Genomic DNA, 17,995 nt, shown 5'->3' on the forward strand with positions numbered 1-17,995 from the left:
AAGGGTGGTAGCAGGGGTTTTTCTGAGAAATGCAGCTGTTTATCCCAAATGTTTGAGATATGGAAACCAGACCTCTGCAAGTTCACATGGGAGTCTAAGGAGAATCGAGTCCAAGTCTTACTTTTTATATGATTTGTTTTATCATAAAAATCTGTCTGCCTTATCTCTAAGATTTATTTTTACAGATGCTCTCCTCAACAACTGTTACAATTCTGCAAATGAAAGAGTATCTACCTCATCTAAATAAAAACCCAATGCAAAGCTTGGTGCTGGTGGCACAGGAAGAATTTATGTGCGTGTGAGAGGTGGGAGGTGTATGTATATAGAGGGTGTGCATTTAAAAGAGCCAAACATTCATATTTTATTACAAGGAAGCCATTGCACAATAGGCAAACTAGCAATTCAAGAAACAGTAGGTACATCCTTAAAGATGTGTCTTACAGGCCCCTGTTCCATAGTTCAGAACATTTTATATGGATGTACCCCAAAAATCTCCACCTTATAAAGTATATTCACTGTAATTCTCTAGAGTAGAAAGTATCAATAATCGACGCACTATTTGATTTTCGATCAAATAAGAGAGAAAGGAGATGAAGGCAAGGATTATAGCAGTAGTAGCTTTGATATACAATATTTATACCATGATTCCATGCACATGAAAAGAATGCTTAAGGAATAGGTTTGATCCTGTTATCTTTGGCACTCCCAGTAGCACCCTAGTCCTGGTAGCTGCACTGAGTCTGTCAATGCAAAATTTAGGATCACAACATGACTTAACCACTAGAGGGAGTTTAAACAGCTAGTCAATATAATGCAAAAGAGAGGGGCCACATTTTTTAAAAAGGCCTTTTCTCACTTGGAGCCGTTGCTATGACTTGCTTAGAAAACCATTATAGAAATATCAATAATGGCATTTTAAATAGTGGTAACATATTAGTGTAGACTCCTTGTTTCTTTTCAATATTGAAAGTGTTTATTTTCAGGTGGTTAAAATACTGCCACCTATGCTGTTAGCATAATGGTTTTCCTCAATTCTGTACTAGCAGATACAACCCCAGTTTAACACTTCTTTCATCCCGATAGGTTTTCCTTCAATTATATATTAGTTGACAAAGCTCCCTGTACATATTTATTAAGAATTCAGCCGGGTGCGGTGGCTCACGCCTGTAATCCCAGCACTTTGGGAAGCCAAGGCGGGTGGATCACAAGGTCAGGAGCTCGAGACCATCCTGGCTAACACGGTGAAACCCTGTCTCTACTAAAAAATACAAAAAACTAGCCAGGCGTGGTGGCGGGCACCTGTAGTCCCAGCTACTCGGAAGGCTGAGGCAGGAGAATGGCGTGAACCCGGGAGGCGGAGCTTGCAGTGAGCTGAGATCACGCCACTGCACTCCAGCCTGGGCGACAGAGCAAGACTCTGTCTCAAAGAAGAAAAAAAAAAAAGAATTCAGGCTTTCAGTCCAGGCAGACTGGAATTTTACCTTGCTCTTCTACTTTGTGCCATGTGACCACAGACTATGGTTAACTGCTTTAAAACTCAAGGCTCCTCATCTGTAAAACTGGGGTAGGGGATTCTGCAGGAGTAAATTAGTAATCATATATGCAAAATAGCTTAGTGCATTTTTTGATCTAAAAAATGACAGCTTTTCCAGAGGCTATGCTGCAATATAAAGCTATTGATTAAATAAAACGTTCTTAGTCTCTCTTCCCAGGTTTACCTAAACAAAGCCCCAAAAGCACATAAATGCTAAGGCCCACCAAAGGGGGCAATCCTTGTGCACATGATCATATGGCAAGGCATGACTTATTTCTGTGGCCAGCCTCAGGTAAGAGCACAAGAAATCACACCTGAAGAATCTGCACTCACTCAGAAAGCTAGGAGTTCATGTTACTTGCCAGGAGTTCATAACTAGGAGTTCATGTTACTTGCCAGGTTCCTATCCATCTTTTAATAAAGACACCTCCAAAGGTCACAGAGGTGACCTCACTTTCATATGAATTTTTTTATAATTCTGTTTTCTTAGGATATCCAGAGTTGTGGAACTATCACTATTATCTAAATTTAGAACATTTTCATCACCCCCAAAAAACTCTGGACCCATTAGCGGACACTCTCCAATCCTTCCCCCAGTTCCCAGCAACTACTAACCAACTCTCTATCACTATGGATTTACCCGTTCTGGGCATTTCATATAAATGGATTTGTACAATACGTGGTCTTTTGTGTTTGGCTTCTTTCATTGAGGACAGTGTTTTTAAGGTTCATCTATGTTGGAGCATCACGTACCAGTACTTGTTATTATGAGTGAATAGCATTCCACTGTAGGGATATATGACATTTTATTTATCCATCCATTCATTCATGGACCTTTGTGTTGCTCTCTCCTTTTGATTATTAGGAATGATGCTGTTATGAACATTTACATACGAGTTTTCATGTGGACATGTTTTCATTTCTCTTGGGTAAATGCCTAGGTGTGAAATGGCTAGGTCATAAGGTAACTCTATGTTTAACTTTTTGAGGAGTTGCCAAATGATTTTCCAAAGCAGCTGTATCACTTTCCATTCCCAACAGCATCATGAGGGTTCCAATTCCTCCATGTCATCACCAACACCTGTTACCATCTACATTTTTGTAATAGCCACCACAGTAGATATGAAGTGGTATCTCAGATGGTTTGAATTGCATTGTCCTATTGACTAATGATGCAAAGTATCTTTCCATGTGCTTATTGGCCATTTACATATCTTTTTAGAGAAATGCGTATTTAAAGTCTTTGCCCATTTTTAAAATTGGGTTGTCTTTTTTGAGTTATGAGTTCTTTATACATTCTGGATACAAGTCCCCCATTAGACACATTATCTGACAACATTTTCTCCCATTCTGAAGGCGGGCCTTTCATTTTCTTGATGGTGTCTATTGAAGCACAAACTTTTTTTTTTTTTTTTTTTTTTTTTGAGGCGGAGTCTCGCTCTGTCGCCCAGGCTGGAGTGCAGTGGCGCAATCTTGGCTCACTGCAAGCTCCGCCTCCCGGGTTCACGCCATTCTCCTGCCTCAGCCTCCCAAGTAGCTGGGACTACAGGCGGCCACCACCTCGCCCGGCTAGTTTTTTGTATTTTTTAGTAGAGACGGGGTTTCACCGTGTTAGCCAGGATGGTCTCGATCTCCTGACCTCGTGATCCACCCGTCTCGGCCTCCCAAAGTGCTGGGATTACAGGCTTGAGCCAGCGCGCCCGGCCTTGAAGCACAAACTTTAAAAATTTTAATGAAATCTAATTTATGTATTTTTTTCTTTTGTCACCTGTCCTTTTGGGAACATATCCAAGAAACTACTTCCTAATGTAAAGTCATGAACATTTACTCCTATATTTTCTTCTAAGAGTTGTTATAGTTTTAGCCCTAACTCTTAGGTCTATCATTCATTTTGAATTTTTTTAAATATATGGTGTGAGGTTGGGGCGCAACTTCATTCTCTTGCATGTGGAGAAAGAAAACCAACTGTTAAAGAGTTTTCACTAAACATATTTTGCTTAAATGACGTGTGACAATATGCTATACATATAAAGATATTCAGTTATTCATTCAACAAACACAGACAGCAAGCACAATATTTTGAGATATGCAGTGATAATTTTTCTTCCTCTATTTTTCCCTTTCCTTCTCAACATTCAAGTGGATAGCACGCTCTGAGCTTCCTTGACTAGGAGAGGTTTATGGCAAGGTGGCTTCCTGGCTTTTGTTTTTTCCAAACACCTGAATTTGGGGAACACAGCTTCCCAGGGAAATTGATTCCAGTTGACCCTTGAACAACATGGGTTTGAACTGCATGGGTTGGTTTACATGTGGCTTTTTTTACAATCAAAATAGGATGGAAAATACAGTATTTGAGAGATGTGAAACCTGCACATATGAAGAGCTGACTTCTCATATATGTAGGTTCTGCAGGGCTGCCTATGGGACTTGAGTATACATGGATTTGGGTGCACACGGAGGGCCTGGAACGAATTCCCTGTTTATACTGAGGAATGACTGTAATTACATTGTCCAGAAGAACAAGGAAGAACTAGGTTTTCACCCTTTTCCAGAATAGATAGGGAGTCCTTGGAGATGAAGGTAGGAGAAGACAAGAAAAGGGTACTCAGAGAGAGGGGAGCTGCACCCAGTTTCTCAGACATACTGCTGAGAAGAATGCCTGTGGATGCATCTAATATCAAATGCATCCTCAGCCCAGATTCTCACACCACAAGTATGGCACAAGGCAGCTAAGAGTCACCAAACCACAATGGCTTGGAAGAACAGGAACAATATGCCAACAACTGATGAAATATCAGAAGGGATACCCACCACACACATGCACGCACTATCCTGAATGACCATATACCAGGCAATTTAGGCACTTGCCTGAAACTACAGTATATTCCGAGAAAGCAAGGACCCATGATGAAACCCAAGATGCACTAAGGCTACCTTTTTTTCCCCACCAGCAAGACAAAATGGCAACACCGAGTCAGAAATTAGATTTCTAGAAAGCAGCTACACTTTTTGCACTCTTGATTATACAGACTGACACTCATACGTGCCACATACATATTGAGAACCTACTGTGTACAGGGCATCCTGCTGGGTTAAGCTGAGGTGGGAAATATAAAAGTCAATTAAATCATGGTTAGCCAAGACATTTACATAGTTAGGTAAGAACAAATATGCATAAGTGTAGTTAACCATTTATTGCACACGACCTGTGTGCACACCTTGTGCTACACTCTTTGTAAATGAATCTCATTTAATTGAGTCTTCCCACAATGGGCTTTTGATATTCAGATGTTCAGAGTAGGCAAGAGACTTGCCCAATGAGCCAAAGTCTAGGCTCTTTACAGTTAGGTACAATCTGGTTCATGTACCACTACCACCAATGCACAGGTAGTCATTGGTGGAACTTGGACATGAACCAGAGTGGTCCTCACCACAAGGCCCATTTTCATCATCAAAGTTATGACTTCGTCCCATGAAGAGGTCAACTTGAGTGCTGCCCTTTGATAATCCAACACCCACTGGGCCTAGACTTTGGTTCATTTTTTCTAAGAGTTGGGATGGAGTTAAGTCATACCAACCTTCTCTAACTTGGTGTTTAATGTATCTATTGGCAGGTGACTGGCCAGAAGCCTGAGGTTAAACAGGATACACTGGCCAGACTGGACCTCATGATTGGGGAACCCAAGACCTTGACTGTATCTACCAAAGGGTGCCAACCAGTTTCTCTGAACAGTCAGGATTTCTAGTACCAATCACACCATCTATATGTACATCAAAGAAGGAACATAAATGGTTTGGAGAGTGGGGGTGGGAAATACTTATGTTTCTATCTATGTCCAAAAGGAACAATTTGATTATGTAAGAATAGAAATTTTCTTATAGGAAAAGATCTCGTAGAGCTGTTTTGCTTTGAGATGAAGGCATGCAATTTGGTGCCTAAGAAGGTATTTAAAATTCTTGCCTGCAGCTTCCTAGAAACAGTAAAAGGAAAATACATTGATCCTGGACAATGAAATGTTACTAGTTTTTCCTTAAGTATTAATCTACTGAACAAATGTTGATAATGACAGAAGTAGGCATATAAATGCTGCGAGAGAACCATGATTTATATATTTTCTACTGCTGCTTCTGCCATTTGAGCCTGGGAAAATGACTAAACCAAATCTGAAGAGCAGCATTTTCAACTGTAGATAGAAACAGAAAACACAGAAAATTTTAAATTATAAGGAACTAATACTGTCTCTTCTTTTGTGTCCTTTTCTGAAAAATAAATCTCTCCCCATTTGGGAGACATAATCATTTAACTTCCATTTCCTTATACCAAAACTCAACTTCAGAGCCCAGGACTCTCAGAAATCATTTGGTGCAATGTCCCATTTCATATACGGGCAAACATTTGAGATTCCAAGAGGTTAAGTGACTCGTCGAACATCATGTGCTCATTAGAACAAAAAAAAATGAAGATTTTAAGTGGAAGGTAGTGACCTAGGAGTGGGAGGGCCTGGGTTCTCCCTCCCACTCAGCTATTCATGAGCCTCTCTGTTAGTAAAATTCAAGTGTTAGGATTAGATCCCTCTTGAAAGGGGTTATAATTCTGTGCACGGGAGCATCAGCAGTTTGTGTATGTTAGTTTACTGCTTTTATAAACTCAAAAGCCTTCTTCACAGTTACAACGAAGAGGTAGTGTTTGTGGAGATCATGAGGATGGATTCTAAACACAGAGTTCCTCAGCTGGGTATGGTGGCTCACACCTGTAATCCCAGCACTTTGGGAGGCTGAGGTGGGAGGATCACTTGAGCCCAGGAGTTCTAGACCAGCCTGGGCAACATAGGGAGACTCCATCTCTACAAATTTTTTTTTTTTCTTTTTTTGAGACAGAGTCTCGCTCTGTCACTCAAGCTGAAGTGCGATGGCACGATCTCGGCTCACTGCAAGCTCCGCCTCCCGGGTTCATGCCATTCTCCTGCCTCAGCCTTCCGAGTAGCTGGGACTAGAGGCGCCCACCACCATGCCCGGCTATTTTTTTGTTTTTTAATAGAGACGGGGTTTCACTATGTTAGCCAGGATAGTCTTGATCTCCTGACCTCGTGATCCGCCCGCCTTGGCCTCCCAAAGTGCTGGGATTACAGGCATGAGCCACCGCGCCCAGGCTCTACAAATAATTTTTTAAAAATTAGCGGGGCATGGTGGTATAAGCCTGTGGTCCCAGCTACTCAGGAGTCTGAGGTAGGAGGACTGCCTGAGCCTGGGAGGTTGAGGCTGCAGTGAGCCATGATGATGCCACTGACTCCAGTCTAGGTAACAGAGTGTGACCCTGTCTCAAAATAAAAAAATAAATAAAATTAAGTCAGACTTCCAGCTCTTACACTTACTTTCAAGAAAGTGTAAAGTAAGTGTAAGTGGTGAAAGCCTGAACAAATTAACTCCTCTGTGCCTCCTCTGCAAAATGAAGATAGTAATAGTACATACTACATCTGGCCATCATAATGATTACATTAAATAACACATGTCGAGAATTTAGCACAATGCTTGGCACATAGCAAATGCTCAGTAAAAGGTGGCTGCCATCAGTATTACCATAAAGTAACAAGAGTTGGTGAATTTGTATGGGTTATTAAGAAGGCATTCCCTCCTCTAGGCAGAGGCAGCCCAAGCGCTAAGGGCCACAGCAAGGCAGGATCCAATTCTCTACAGCTGTGGGTCTAACTGTAAAGAAATAAGAAATCATTTCCTACCCTCCCTTGCTCAAGTGCTCACTCTCAAATGATAGCCAATGATATGTTTAAGTGTTTGTTTATAATGTAGGGCTTCTAGAAAGCTCTTCTTTGGAGGGGCCTACTTAGATGGCTGGAATATTTCTGCTCTTTCCTTCTCTTCTTTCTGCGTGGAATGAAGAAATGATGGTTGGGGTGTCGGCAGCCTACTGTGATCACAAGGGAAGGGCTAAAAGACTTTCAGAGATTCAGTCCTTGAGCCAATAAATCAGTATCAGCAACCACTGACCTCCAGACTTCTTCTTTCATGAGGAAAATAAACTCATGTACACGTTTTTTGCTACTAATATCAAACTGCAATTCCTAACCCATACACCCTCCAAAATCTATTTTCTATCAACATACATTTACAGATGTGCCTGGTCAGCCACTTGCTGCTGGCTACTTAGGAGTCCCAAGTCAGGTGCTCAATAGCTGATTTTCTTGAAAAATCACTTAGATTTTTTTTTAAAAATCCAAACTGACCCCAAGGGCTTTACTATTCAAAGTAAGGTCAGCAGACCAACAGCATTAGTCTCACCCAGGAGCTTGTTAGAAATGCAGAACCTCTGGCCCCATTCCAGAACTACTGAATCAGAATCTTCATTTTAACAGGGTCCCCAGTGATTTCCGCACATAGTAAAGTTTGAGGCTCTGTACTAGGTTTACCGACTCTGCTCTCTCATCCCTCCTAAACACTGCTGCCAGAATAATGTTCCTGGAGCACACCTAGTCATATTGCTCCCCTTCTCAAAAGCTTTCAAGGGCTCCTGACTGCCTGCAGACTAAAGTTTTGACTCCTCAGCCTGATCATTAAGGCCCTCTATGATCTTGCACTATCCTGAAAATGCCCATCAAGGTGCCTGCCTTGCATGTAATCAATAGGCAATAAATAATTTTCCACACAGAAGAAAAAAAATATGAGTGTGGGTGAGAAACAACGCGTTGCCTAATTCTGGCTTTACCATGCTAAGCACTGGGGACACAGTGGTACCAAAAACGAGGCATGATCCCTTGCCTTCAAAGAACTTAGAGACTAGTTAGAAGAGCATGATTTTTAAAAAGAAATGAAAGTATATAATGACAGATTATAAGTGCTAAGAAGGAAATGACTAGAGGGCAGGGATACAGAATAAGACAGACTGGTCAGAAGAAGGCCCTAAGGAGAGGAAGCCTGTGGTGGGGTTGGTCCAGGCAGAGGCACCAGCACGTGCAAGGTCCTGCGAGACAAATGCAGTGTGTCTGAGAATCACAACAGAGGCTGCCCTTTCAGGCTTACCCAGAAAATAGATATCCTGGGAGGAAGGTGGCATAGGGTTCACCTTCCAAGACACTTAAAGATGAAATGCTGCATTTCTTTTCCCTGATATAGGTCCTTCACCGGGATCACTGATGAGTTAGCGAGTAGGGGATGCTGCAGAGTCGCTGTGAGTCCAGCACTGGAAATCAGACCAAGCGAAATTTCAATCCCAGCTCTGCCACTTCCCGGCTCTCAACTCCCTTGACCTCCAAGCCTCTGCTTCCTGAGGTACAAAGTGGGGTTAAGGATGGAACCAACTTCGTTATTACTGTTGAGGGAGATAATGCTTGCCAAGCTCCCCAGCACACTGCCACCCACATCAGTGCGCACCTGAGTATCAGCGGTTTTAGGGCTACGATGACTATTACTATCGTAAATTACTCCTAGCCTTCGGGCAGAAGGCTCATTCCAGATATTCCTGTCCCCTCTGAGGCCTCCCGACCCTGCCAGCCCAGGCAGCCTCCCCCGCGCACGGCTACCGTGACCCCAGCGCGGGCGCCGCCGCCGGACCCCCGTTACCTGGGGCCAAACGCGACTTGTCGCCACCTTGCGTCCTGGGCCCTGCCTCCCTCCCGGCCGCCTCCCGACCCCGCGGCTGCTGCGGCGGCGCCCCCAGCCCAGCCGGGCCCAGGCGGTGCGGGATGCCTCGGCGGGGCTGGCGGCGGCGGCCGCGCTGCGCGCTCCGGCGGAGGGGAGGGGGCTCCGCGGCAGCGGCGGCGGCGGCGGCGGCGGCGGCAGCGGCGGCGGCTGCGGCGGGCCCGGCGGGGGGCAGAGCCAAGAGGCGCGGCGGCGGCAGCGGAGAAGTAGGAGGAGACGGAGGAGGATGCGGGGGGCTGCGGGCGGCGGCGCGGCCCTGTCCGCAGTGAAGCCCGCGGCGCCCAGGGCGCAGGGAGTGGCCGCCTCCTCCTGCGCGCACCATTCCTGAGATGGCGGCGGCGGCGGCGCAGCGGCGGCTCGGGGAGCCCAGGAGGGGCCGGCCGGGAGCAGGCTGAGCCCCGCAGGACGGGGAGCTCGCCCAGGGCCGACGGGGCGGCGGAGCGCCGGCCGGGCGGCCTGCGGGAGCGGCGAGGCCGGGGACTGCCCCGGGGCGGAGCGCACGGCCTGGTGAGGCCGCGATGGCGAACGCGAGCGAGCCGGGTGGCGGCGGCGGCGGCGGCGAGGCAGCCGCCCTGGGCCTCAAGCTGGCCACGCTCAGCCTGCTGCTGTGCGTGAGCCTAGCGGGCAACGTGCTGTTCGCGCTGCTGATCGTGCGGGAGCGCAGCCTACACCGCGCCCCGTACTACCTGCTGCTCGACCTGTGCCTGGCCGACGGGCTGCGCGCGCTCGCCTGCCTCCCGGCCGTCATGCTGGCTGCGCGGCGTGCGGCGGCCGCGGCGGGGGCGCCGCCGGGCGCGCTGGGCTGCAAGCTGCTCGCCTTCCTGGCCGCGCTCTTCTGCTTCCACGCCGCCTTCCTGCTGCTGGGCGTGGGCGTCACCCGCTACCTGGCCATCGCGCACCACCGTTTCTACGCCGAGCGCCTGGCCGGCTGGCCGTGCGCCGCCATGCTGGTGTGTGCCGCCTGGGCGCTGGCGCTGGCAGCGGCCTTCCCGCCCGTGCTGGACGGCGGCGGCGACGACGAGGACGCGCCGTGCGCCCTGGAGCAGCGGCCCGACGGCGCCCCCGGCGCGCTGGGCTTCCTGCTGCTGCTGGCTGTGGTGGTGGGCGCCACGCACCTCGTCTACCTCCGCCTGCTCTTCTTCATCCACGACCGCCGCAAGATGCGGCCCGCGCGCCTGGTGCCCGCCGTCAGCCACGACTGGACCTTCCACGGCCCGGGCGCCACCGGCCAGGCGGCCGCCAACTGGACGGCGGGCTTCGGCCGCGGGCCCACGCCGCCCGCGCTTGTGGGCATCCGGCCTGCAGGGCCGGGCCGTGGCGCGCGCCGCCTCCTCGTGCTGGAAGAATTCAAGACAGAGAAGAGGCTGTGCAAGATGTTCTACGCCGTCACGCTGCTCTTTCTGCTCCTCTGGGGGCCCTACGTCGTGGCCAGCTACCTGCGGGTCCTGGTGCGGCCCGGCGCCGTCCCCCAGGCCTACCTGACGGCCTCCGTGTGGCTGACCTTCGCGCAGGCCGGCATCAACCCCGTCGTGTGCTTCCTCTTCAACAGGGAGCTGAGGGACTGCTTCAGGGCCCAGTTCCCCTGCTGCCAGAGCCCCCGGACCACCCAGGCGACCCATCCCTGCGACCTGAAAGGCATTGGTTTATGAGGGAGGCCCCGCCACATAGACCCCCAACCCAGCCTTTCTCTTTGGCTTGGACGGTGACGTCGTTTCTTTTCCTTCTGGCCCCTGTTTAATTTTCTAAGCTGCCTTCAAAATGACTCGAAGTGGACAGACACTTGGATTGTACTGACTCCTTTTGGGGGTTTGGGGGTGGGGTGGGTGGGGTGGATGAGGAGTGGAATGCTCAGCCTACTCCAGCTCCGCACATTGGTCCTCCTAACTCGACTTTCTTCCTGACAATAGGCCCTGCAGTCTTTTTGTACCAGTACTGACGTCTTTTATTCCATGCGTGGTTCCTTTTTTTTTTCTTTTTCTATAAAGGCTATACTAATTTTCTTCATGCAACGTTTCCTAAAGACCATGGCCAGTTTTCTACAGAAGCTATTTTTGACAACCTCAAGTGGCATTACATTTTGCAGTGAAGTAGAGGAACCTAGGGGGACTTCTTCACAAGTTAGATTTCTTGAGGATCTTCTGTTGGAAGCAGGAGAAAGTGGGGGGAAAGTTGTCTGAAATGCCCTCTGAATTGTCGGCTGCAGGGTCCTTGTGCTGCGCCGATTCTTTGAAAGTGTCAGTGTTGATATTGAACTTAAAGAGCAGAGATGGAGGTCAGTAGCAAGGCAGTCATTTTTTAAAAGCAGTAAGTAACAAGTAAGATTTGATTCCCGGTTTACTTTCTACTGCTGAAAACCACGTCAGTGACAACTGCTCTCTGTATTATAGCAATCTTGAATGGAAACATTTCTGTCAAGTTGTAAGTTTTAAAAGAGTAAAGTGTTTTGGTTAGTAATGATGTGGAGAAAAATACAGTATTGCATGTGTTCGTGTGTACAGATTGTGGTTCGAGGATTGGGAGGGCTCTGAGAAGCAGAGTACTACATCAAAATTGTTTTAAGTATTTTTTGCCAATAAAAAATTAATTTTATGGAAATGGCTTGTGCTTTGAGAAGCCCAGTTTTATTCTGTCTTATGAAACTAATTTCCACTTTGAAAATTGTTCTTCTGTTGTTCATGGTATAAATGAATGGAATATAATGATACCCTCCTTCTAGGAAACAAAAAGCATTTCCTTAAAACGTTTGCTAGGTTAAGCTGTGCTGTTCTACTGATGGTTGTTTTAAATTAATAATGAGAACTATAATTTAAATAATATTTCTTTGTTAGACATTATAATGTTAAACTGAAAGACTAAATTCTGCAAGTACTATATAATATTTTTGGCTTATAATGCTACATTTTTATTAATGTACCTTCCGTTTTGAGGATTTATATCTGTATTTCTCTTTGCATTATACAAATATACCAGTATTTTCATTCTGGAGTGGTTGTTTTGTTGTGGTGGTGGTGGTGTTTGAGGTTGTAATGATACATGCGTCGAAGTATATTACATGCCTCTAAGTATGTTACCTAAGGATAGCATGCTCTATGATCCTTTTAGCACGTGTTCTTTAGTTACAGGTTTCATAGTTTGACCATCAGCATATCCAAGACATGTGGAGGCTTAATTTAAAATGCAAGATAAAATCTGCTAATCTTTTCTTAAAGGAGAGAAGCAGTAGACATATATACTGCTTTAAAACTGTTTTTTTATTTGGATGACAGAACATTTTAATGACTTCGTTAAATGACATAAAAAAGCTTTTAAATAAACATATCAAACTCGAGTACAAGAAATCATTTTGATAAAAGCACTAGGTAAAAGTGGGGGTGGTAGATATATTGAAACTATTAAGTGTTCAGTCAAGTGGGGGTGGTAGATACTGAAATTTAACTGAGCATAATATAAACTATTAAATGTTCAGTCCAATGGGGATAAGTTGTAAAAAGAGTGTGGCCAATTTAATTGATCTCTGGTAAATAGGCTGCATGATTTTATTTTGTGGTGGAAGTTAGTCTGTGAAGACAGTCTGATACTTGGAAAATATGAGACAGTTACCCTGTTTCTCCCCACATCATGAGTCCAGGTTGGCCTCAATCATCCAAGGGCCACTGATCAGAAACCTCAGCCAACCCAAAGACAGAGGAGCCCAGAAGTACCTCTCTCCTCATCTAACCCTCCACCTGCCCAAGTGATCTCAGTTCAAAAAACAGAGGTTGGACCAGACCGTGATGGCTCATGCTTGTAACCCCAGAACTTTGGGAGGCCGAGGCAGGAGAATTGCTTGAGACCAGGAGTTTGAGGCCAGCCTAAGCAGTATAGCAAGACCTTGTCTCTACAAAGTATCAAAAACTTAGTTGGGTGTGGTAATGTGCACCTGTGGTCACAGCTACTGGGGAGGCTGAGGTGAGAGGATGGCTTAAGCCCATGAGATCAAGACTGCAGTGAGCCATGACTGTGCCACAGCACTTTAGCCTGGATGACAGAGCTCTCAAGACCCTGTCTCAAAAAAGACCCCAAAACAGAGATCACCAAGTCTCTGTGATTTTCACACCTGGCATGGTACAGGAAGCAGCCCATCACGGCTGACTCCTGAGCCACTCCAGCTTTGGGCAGCAGCTCAACTGCACCACAGATGACCCGTTGGCCTGACATAGCCTTGAATTCAAGGGATATTTTGTCATATGAGAATGCATAAACCAGAGGTTCTCCAATTCTAACATTCGTACAAATTACCTTAAGTGTTTGTGTGATCCAGAGTCTTATGAGGATGTGTTGAGTTGGGTCCTGGGGAAAAGCATTTCAGCAAGTTCCTCAGGTGGTTGGAGACAGACCTCCACGACTTTGTTCAGACATGATTTACTTCAGACATGATGCGTTCAAACTTGGCTACCTGGGTTTTTTGTTTTTATGTTTTAAAGATCTGATTAGATGGGGGAAGGCAAGATTTCTAGTGAGCGTTCAGGTGAAAGTAGCAAGAAATAACAGCCAGCTAAAGGAAACGAGAACCAAAAGAGCCAGAGAAAACAAGCTATGTAGGAGAAAGTGGGGAGGTGCAAAGGGCCACCCCAACAGCTTTTAGGATCAGTGAATCTGTTAACATGTACTTTGATTGTTAATTACATTAATCAAAAATTATCAAAAAAAAAAAAAAAAGGTTAGTTGTGTCCAGAGTACTCTACTTACTGTACCAGCACAGGCACCATGTATTTAGGGAAGATTTCATTAAAATTGCTCATTTTATTTATTTGGGAAATTAGTTTAGCACAACTTCCCCACCCTCCCACGCAGTTGTCACTATACTTGAAGCAATAGAAAATAGACTTCCTGTACATACATCTTTGTCTGTATGTTCTAGCATGGAATTATTAGGTCAAAAAAAGCATTTTTAGGACTTTTGATATCTTGTCAAATAGTTTTGTAGCAGGACCATATATCTATATATCTGTTTGAATGTACACCTGACATTCTTTTTTTTTTCTTTTGAGACAGAGTCTCACTCTGTCGCCCAGCCTGGATTGCAGTGGCATGAGCTCAGCTCACTGTAACCTCCACCTTTGGGTTCAAGTAGCTGGGATTACAGCTCAGCCTCCCAAGTAGCTGGGATTACAGGCACCTGCCACCAGGCCCAACTAATTTTTGTATTTTTAGCAGAGTCAAGGTTTCTCTATGTTGGCCAGGCTGGTCTCTAACTCTTGGTCTCAAGTGGTTTACCAGCCTTGGCCTCCCAAAGTGCTGAGATTACAGGTGTGGCGTATTCATTTTTTAAATGAAATATTTTAAGCAAAGTGGGGAAGCATGTAACAAATCAGTAACAACAATAATAATCTCTGTGTCCACTATTCAGCCTTACCAAATGCCATATTGGTTTCTACTGTTCCTGTTCTGTTTTCCCTTCCTTCCTTCTTCCCTCCTTCCCTCCCTCTCTTTCTTCTTTCTTTTTTAAAAATAAATAAAACGGCACAATTATTTATCTCGAGTCTTTGGTCTCACCATCAGCCCTCTATATTCTCAAATGCCCTGCTCCCTAACAGGTGACAGGGTCCCAGGTCCTAGGGCTGACTCAGGGTTATCCTTTTGCAGGTGGATCACTGGGTCGATGGCTAGAGTCCACCCTGTCTTCCCAAGCCCTACAGGATGGAGGAGAAACCTCTTTGTCTGCCACAGACCTTTCACAGTCAGGCCCTCTACCACCCTGGCTTCATCCTTCCCTTGGATTCTCATCTCTCCCTTCCTGGATTACTTATACCAGCTCTCCATTCTTCCTGGAAAGCCCATTCCCACTTTTCTGCCTGACAATTCCTCACCAACTCCTCTAGAGCAGGGGGGTAAATTCACAATATTTAACAACTGCAATGGCACAGGCATAACTAATTTGTACCACTGTACCTCCAGGTCCTGGCTGAACGTCGGATCTTGGATCCAGGTCCAAGGCTTTTGGAAGCCCTTCTTGGCTCAGTCACGCCTCCTCTGGGCTTCCAGAGTGCATGGTTTACCTCCCTGCAGTCTGCACTCCTGCGTCTGGTGCACCCCATCAGCTGCTGCTCCCTCTCCAGTCTCACTTCTTTCCACTCTCTCCTCAGGCCCTGCGACATGCTTCGGTCACTCCTAGTTGCCAGCAGTGCCTAAACAGACCACGCCGGATCACACCACCACTCCTTTGCATACATACAGTGTTCCTCAGGGCCAAAGCCATCACTCCTTTTCCCCCCTCAACTGCCTCTTAAACTTTCAGACATAAAGAGATAACTAGACATAAAGAACGAATTCCTAGCCTCTACAGAAAGAGGGTGATGGGCCTGGCACAGGCCCTGCAAGATTTTCAAGGCTCCAAACTAAGTCATTAGATCCAAGCACATGGCTAGCTAAGTGGCAGACTTATTGTCTTACTGGTATTTTAGGTTTTCCGTGTGCACCGAGGTGGCTGGGGTTATAAAATACAGCTGACCCAAGGTACCGTTCTTCAGATGTGCACCCTGTGTGGGCTGCCAAGACCACTGAACTTCAGGACCCTCTCTCCCTGAGGGGCAAGGAAGGCGATGGGAAACCACCTCCACCCACCCACATCTGAGTCCCATTAGCTGCTTCAGGAGTAAATATAAGTAAAAGCAAACTTAATCCGACACCAAGAGGTTCTTTATGCTTTTCCCCCAACTTGGACAAGACTTTTCAGGCCTAACTCAGCCCATGAAGAGAACTCTTTTCCCTTCCTATTTTATTCCTTTTGGGGTGCTAGGATGTGATGCTTGGAGCCACAACAGCCATCCTTCAACCAAGAGGGGAGACACTGTCAAGACAATGAAGATAGCAGAACAGAAAGATAAAAAGTGCAAGCACCCATTTTAACATTCTTGAGTTGCTTAATTAGATTAGCAACCTCCTATCTCTAGACTTCTGGTTTTGAAATTAAAACTACCATTGTTTCAGCCATTAGTAGTCAGGAAGCTTGTTAGTTGGAGTGACAAGAAACTGCAACAATACTTGAAACTACTGCATCCCCTTGCCCCTTTGCTAGGTATGCCTGATATTCTAGAGCTGTATCCACAAATTTTTTAAAAATTAGGCTTATTAATATTTTTCAACTATCTGATTGTTCTGTCTGCTGCTATTAACCTGGTTCTAGAAAAATGAGATATATTTGACATGATTTCTTAAACTGAAATAAATTCAGAAGATAAAAAAGATACCTATTACTAGGCCAGTTCTGTTTAATAGCACTTTATGACCTTTTTTTTTTTTTTTTTTTTTTTTGAGATGGAGTTTCACTCTTGTCGCCCAGGCTGGAGTGCAATGGTGTGATTTTGGCTCATTGCAACCTTCACCTCCCAGGTTCAAGTGATTCTCCCGCCTCAGCCTCCCGAGTAGCTGGGATTATAGGCACCCGCCATGACACCCAGCTAATTTTTATATTTTTAGTAGAGATGGGGTTTCACCGTGTTGGCTAGGCTGGTCTCCAACTCCTGACCTCAGGTGATCCCGCCTCAGCCTCCCAAAGTGCTGGGATTACAGGTGTGAGCCACCGTGCCAGGCCTTCCCCCCCCCGCCTCCCCGGGACAGACTCTTGCTCTGTCACCCAGGCTAGAGTACAGCGGCATGATGTACTTGGCTCACTGCAACCTCCACCTCCTGGGCTTAATTGATCCTCCCACCTCAGCCTCCCAAGTAGCTGGGACTACAGGTGTGTGCCACCACACCCAGCTAATTAAGCTAATTAAGACAGTAAACCCCATCTCTACTAGAAATACAAAAATTAGTTGGGCATGGTAGTGCATGCCTATAGTCCCAGCTACTCAGGAGGCTGATGTGGGAGGATCAATTAAGCCCAGGAGGTGGAGGTTGTAGTGAGCTGAGATCATACCACTGTACTCTAGCCTGGGTGACAGAGTGAGACTCCATTTCAAACAAAAAAAAAAAAAAAAAAAGAGTTAGCAGGCTAATTGGGAAAACTTGGCAAATATACCCAAAACCATAAAGCAAGGCAGAACATAGTAGATGCCAAAAGAGGGATCTAGATGAAGAGTTCGGGAATACTGAAGAGATCAGATATCATCATCGATTGTCCAGAAAGAGCCCTAGGCATTCTATCTCTGGTTACTCAATGGAGGGAAAAAGAAACACTCAAAGACTGAAACAGAAATTGTACAGGTTCCATCTCTCCCTCCTCCCGGGTTCTTACATTTCTTTTTTTTTTTTTTTTTTTTTTTTTTTTTTTTTTTTTGAGACGGAGTCTCGCTCTGCCGCCCAGGCTGGAGTGCAGTGGCCGGATCTCAGCTCACTGCAAGCTCCGCCTCCCGGGTTCACGCCATTCTCCTGCCTCAGCCTCCCGAGTAGCTGGGACTACAGGCGCCCGCCACGTCGCCCGGCTAGTTTTTTTTTTTTTGTATTTTTAGTAGAGACGGGGTTTCACCATGTTAGCCAGGATGGTCTTGATCTTCTGACCTCGTGATCCGCCCGTCTCGGCCTCCCAAAGTGCTGGGATTACAGGCTTGAGCCACCGCGCCCGGCCGGGTTCTTACATTTCTTTCTGACTCCTTCTGTACTCTCCACATTCTGGAATCCATTTTCCAAAATACATTTCTCTAAGCAAAATGAAAACACATAATTCCCTCTTCAAAGGTTTTTCTTCCAATTCTATCCAAATGTTTAAGTCCTGGTAAGGAATGTGGCCATTTTATTGGAGGAAGTTTGTTACATAAAATCATGCTGCGAGGAGAGCCAGCAAAGACGCCGTTGACCAGAAATGACAGAAATGACTAAAAATCAAACAAG

At 46.0% G+C, this 17,995-nt stretch overlaps 2 protein-coding genes across 4 annotated transcripts in view; one reads left to right on the forward strand and one right to left on the reverse strand.

Annotated features, from left to right (window-relative positions):
* EIF4E3 (eukaryotic translation initiation factor 4E family member 3) overlaps positions 1 to 10,429 on the reverse strand; it is a 73,904-nt gene extending 63,475 nt beyond the window's left edge. Inside the window, exon 1 of one of the 3 annotated variants that reach the window (XM_033210451.1) lies at positions 10,300 to 10,429. The gene's annotated coding sequence lies outside the window, so the exon portion shown is untranslated. Of the gene's footprint in view, positions 1 to 9,106; positions 9,269 to 9,870; positions 10,040 to 10,299 lie in introns of those variants that run through there. The other 2 variants (XM_033210449.1, XM_033210450.1) reach the window with 2 other exon arrangements.
* Positions 9,355 to 12,169, forward strand: GPR27 (G protein-coupled receptor 27). The gene has a single exon (XM_033210446.1). It carries the CDS (start codon positions 9,703 to 9,705, stop codon positions 10,831 to 10,833), a length of 1,131 nt encoding a protein of 376 aa, XP_033066337.1. The 5' UTR covers positions 9,355 to 9,702; the 3' UTR covers positions 10,834 to 12,169.
* Positions 12,170 to 17,995: the final 5,826 nt, after the last annotated feature.

This window comes from Trachypithecus francoisi, unplaced genomic scaffold, assembly GCF_009764315.1.
Source record: "Trachypithecus francoisi isolate TF-2019V2 unplaced genomic scaffold, Tfra_2.0 Lachesis_group0, whole genome shotgun sequence".
Lineage (NCBI taxonomy): Eukaryota > Metazoa > Chordata > Mammalia > Primates > Cercopithecidae > Trachypithecus > Trachypithecus francoisi.

Coding starts and splice junctions, on each gene's coding strand:
- GPR27 (XM_033210446.1), top strand. CDS start 9,703: ATGGCGAACGCGAGCGAGCCGGGTGGCGGCGGCGGCGGCGGCGAGGCA.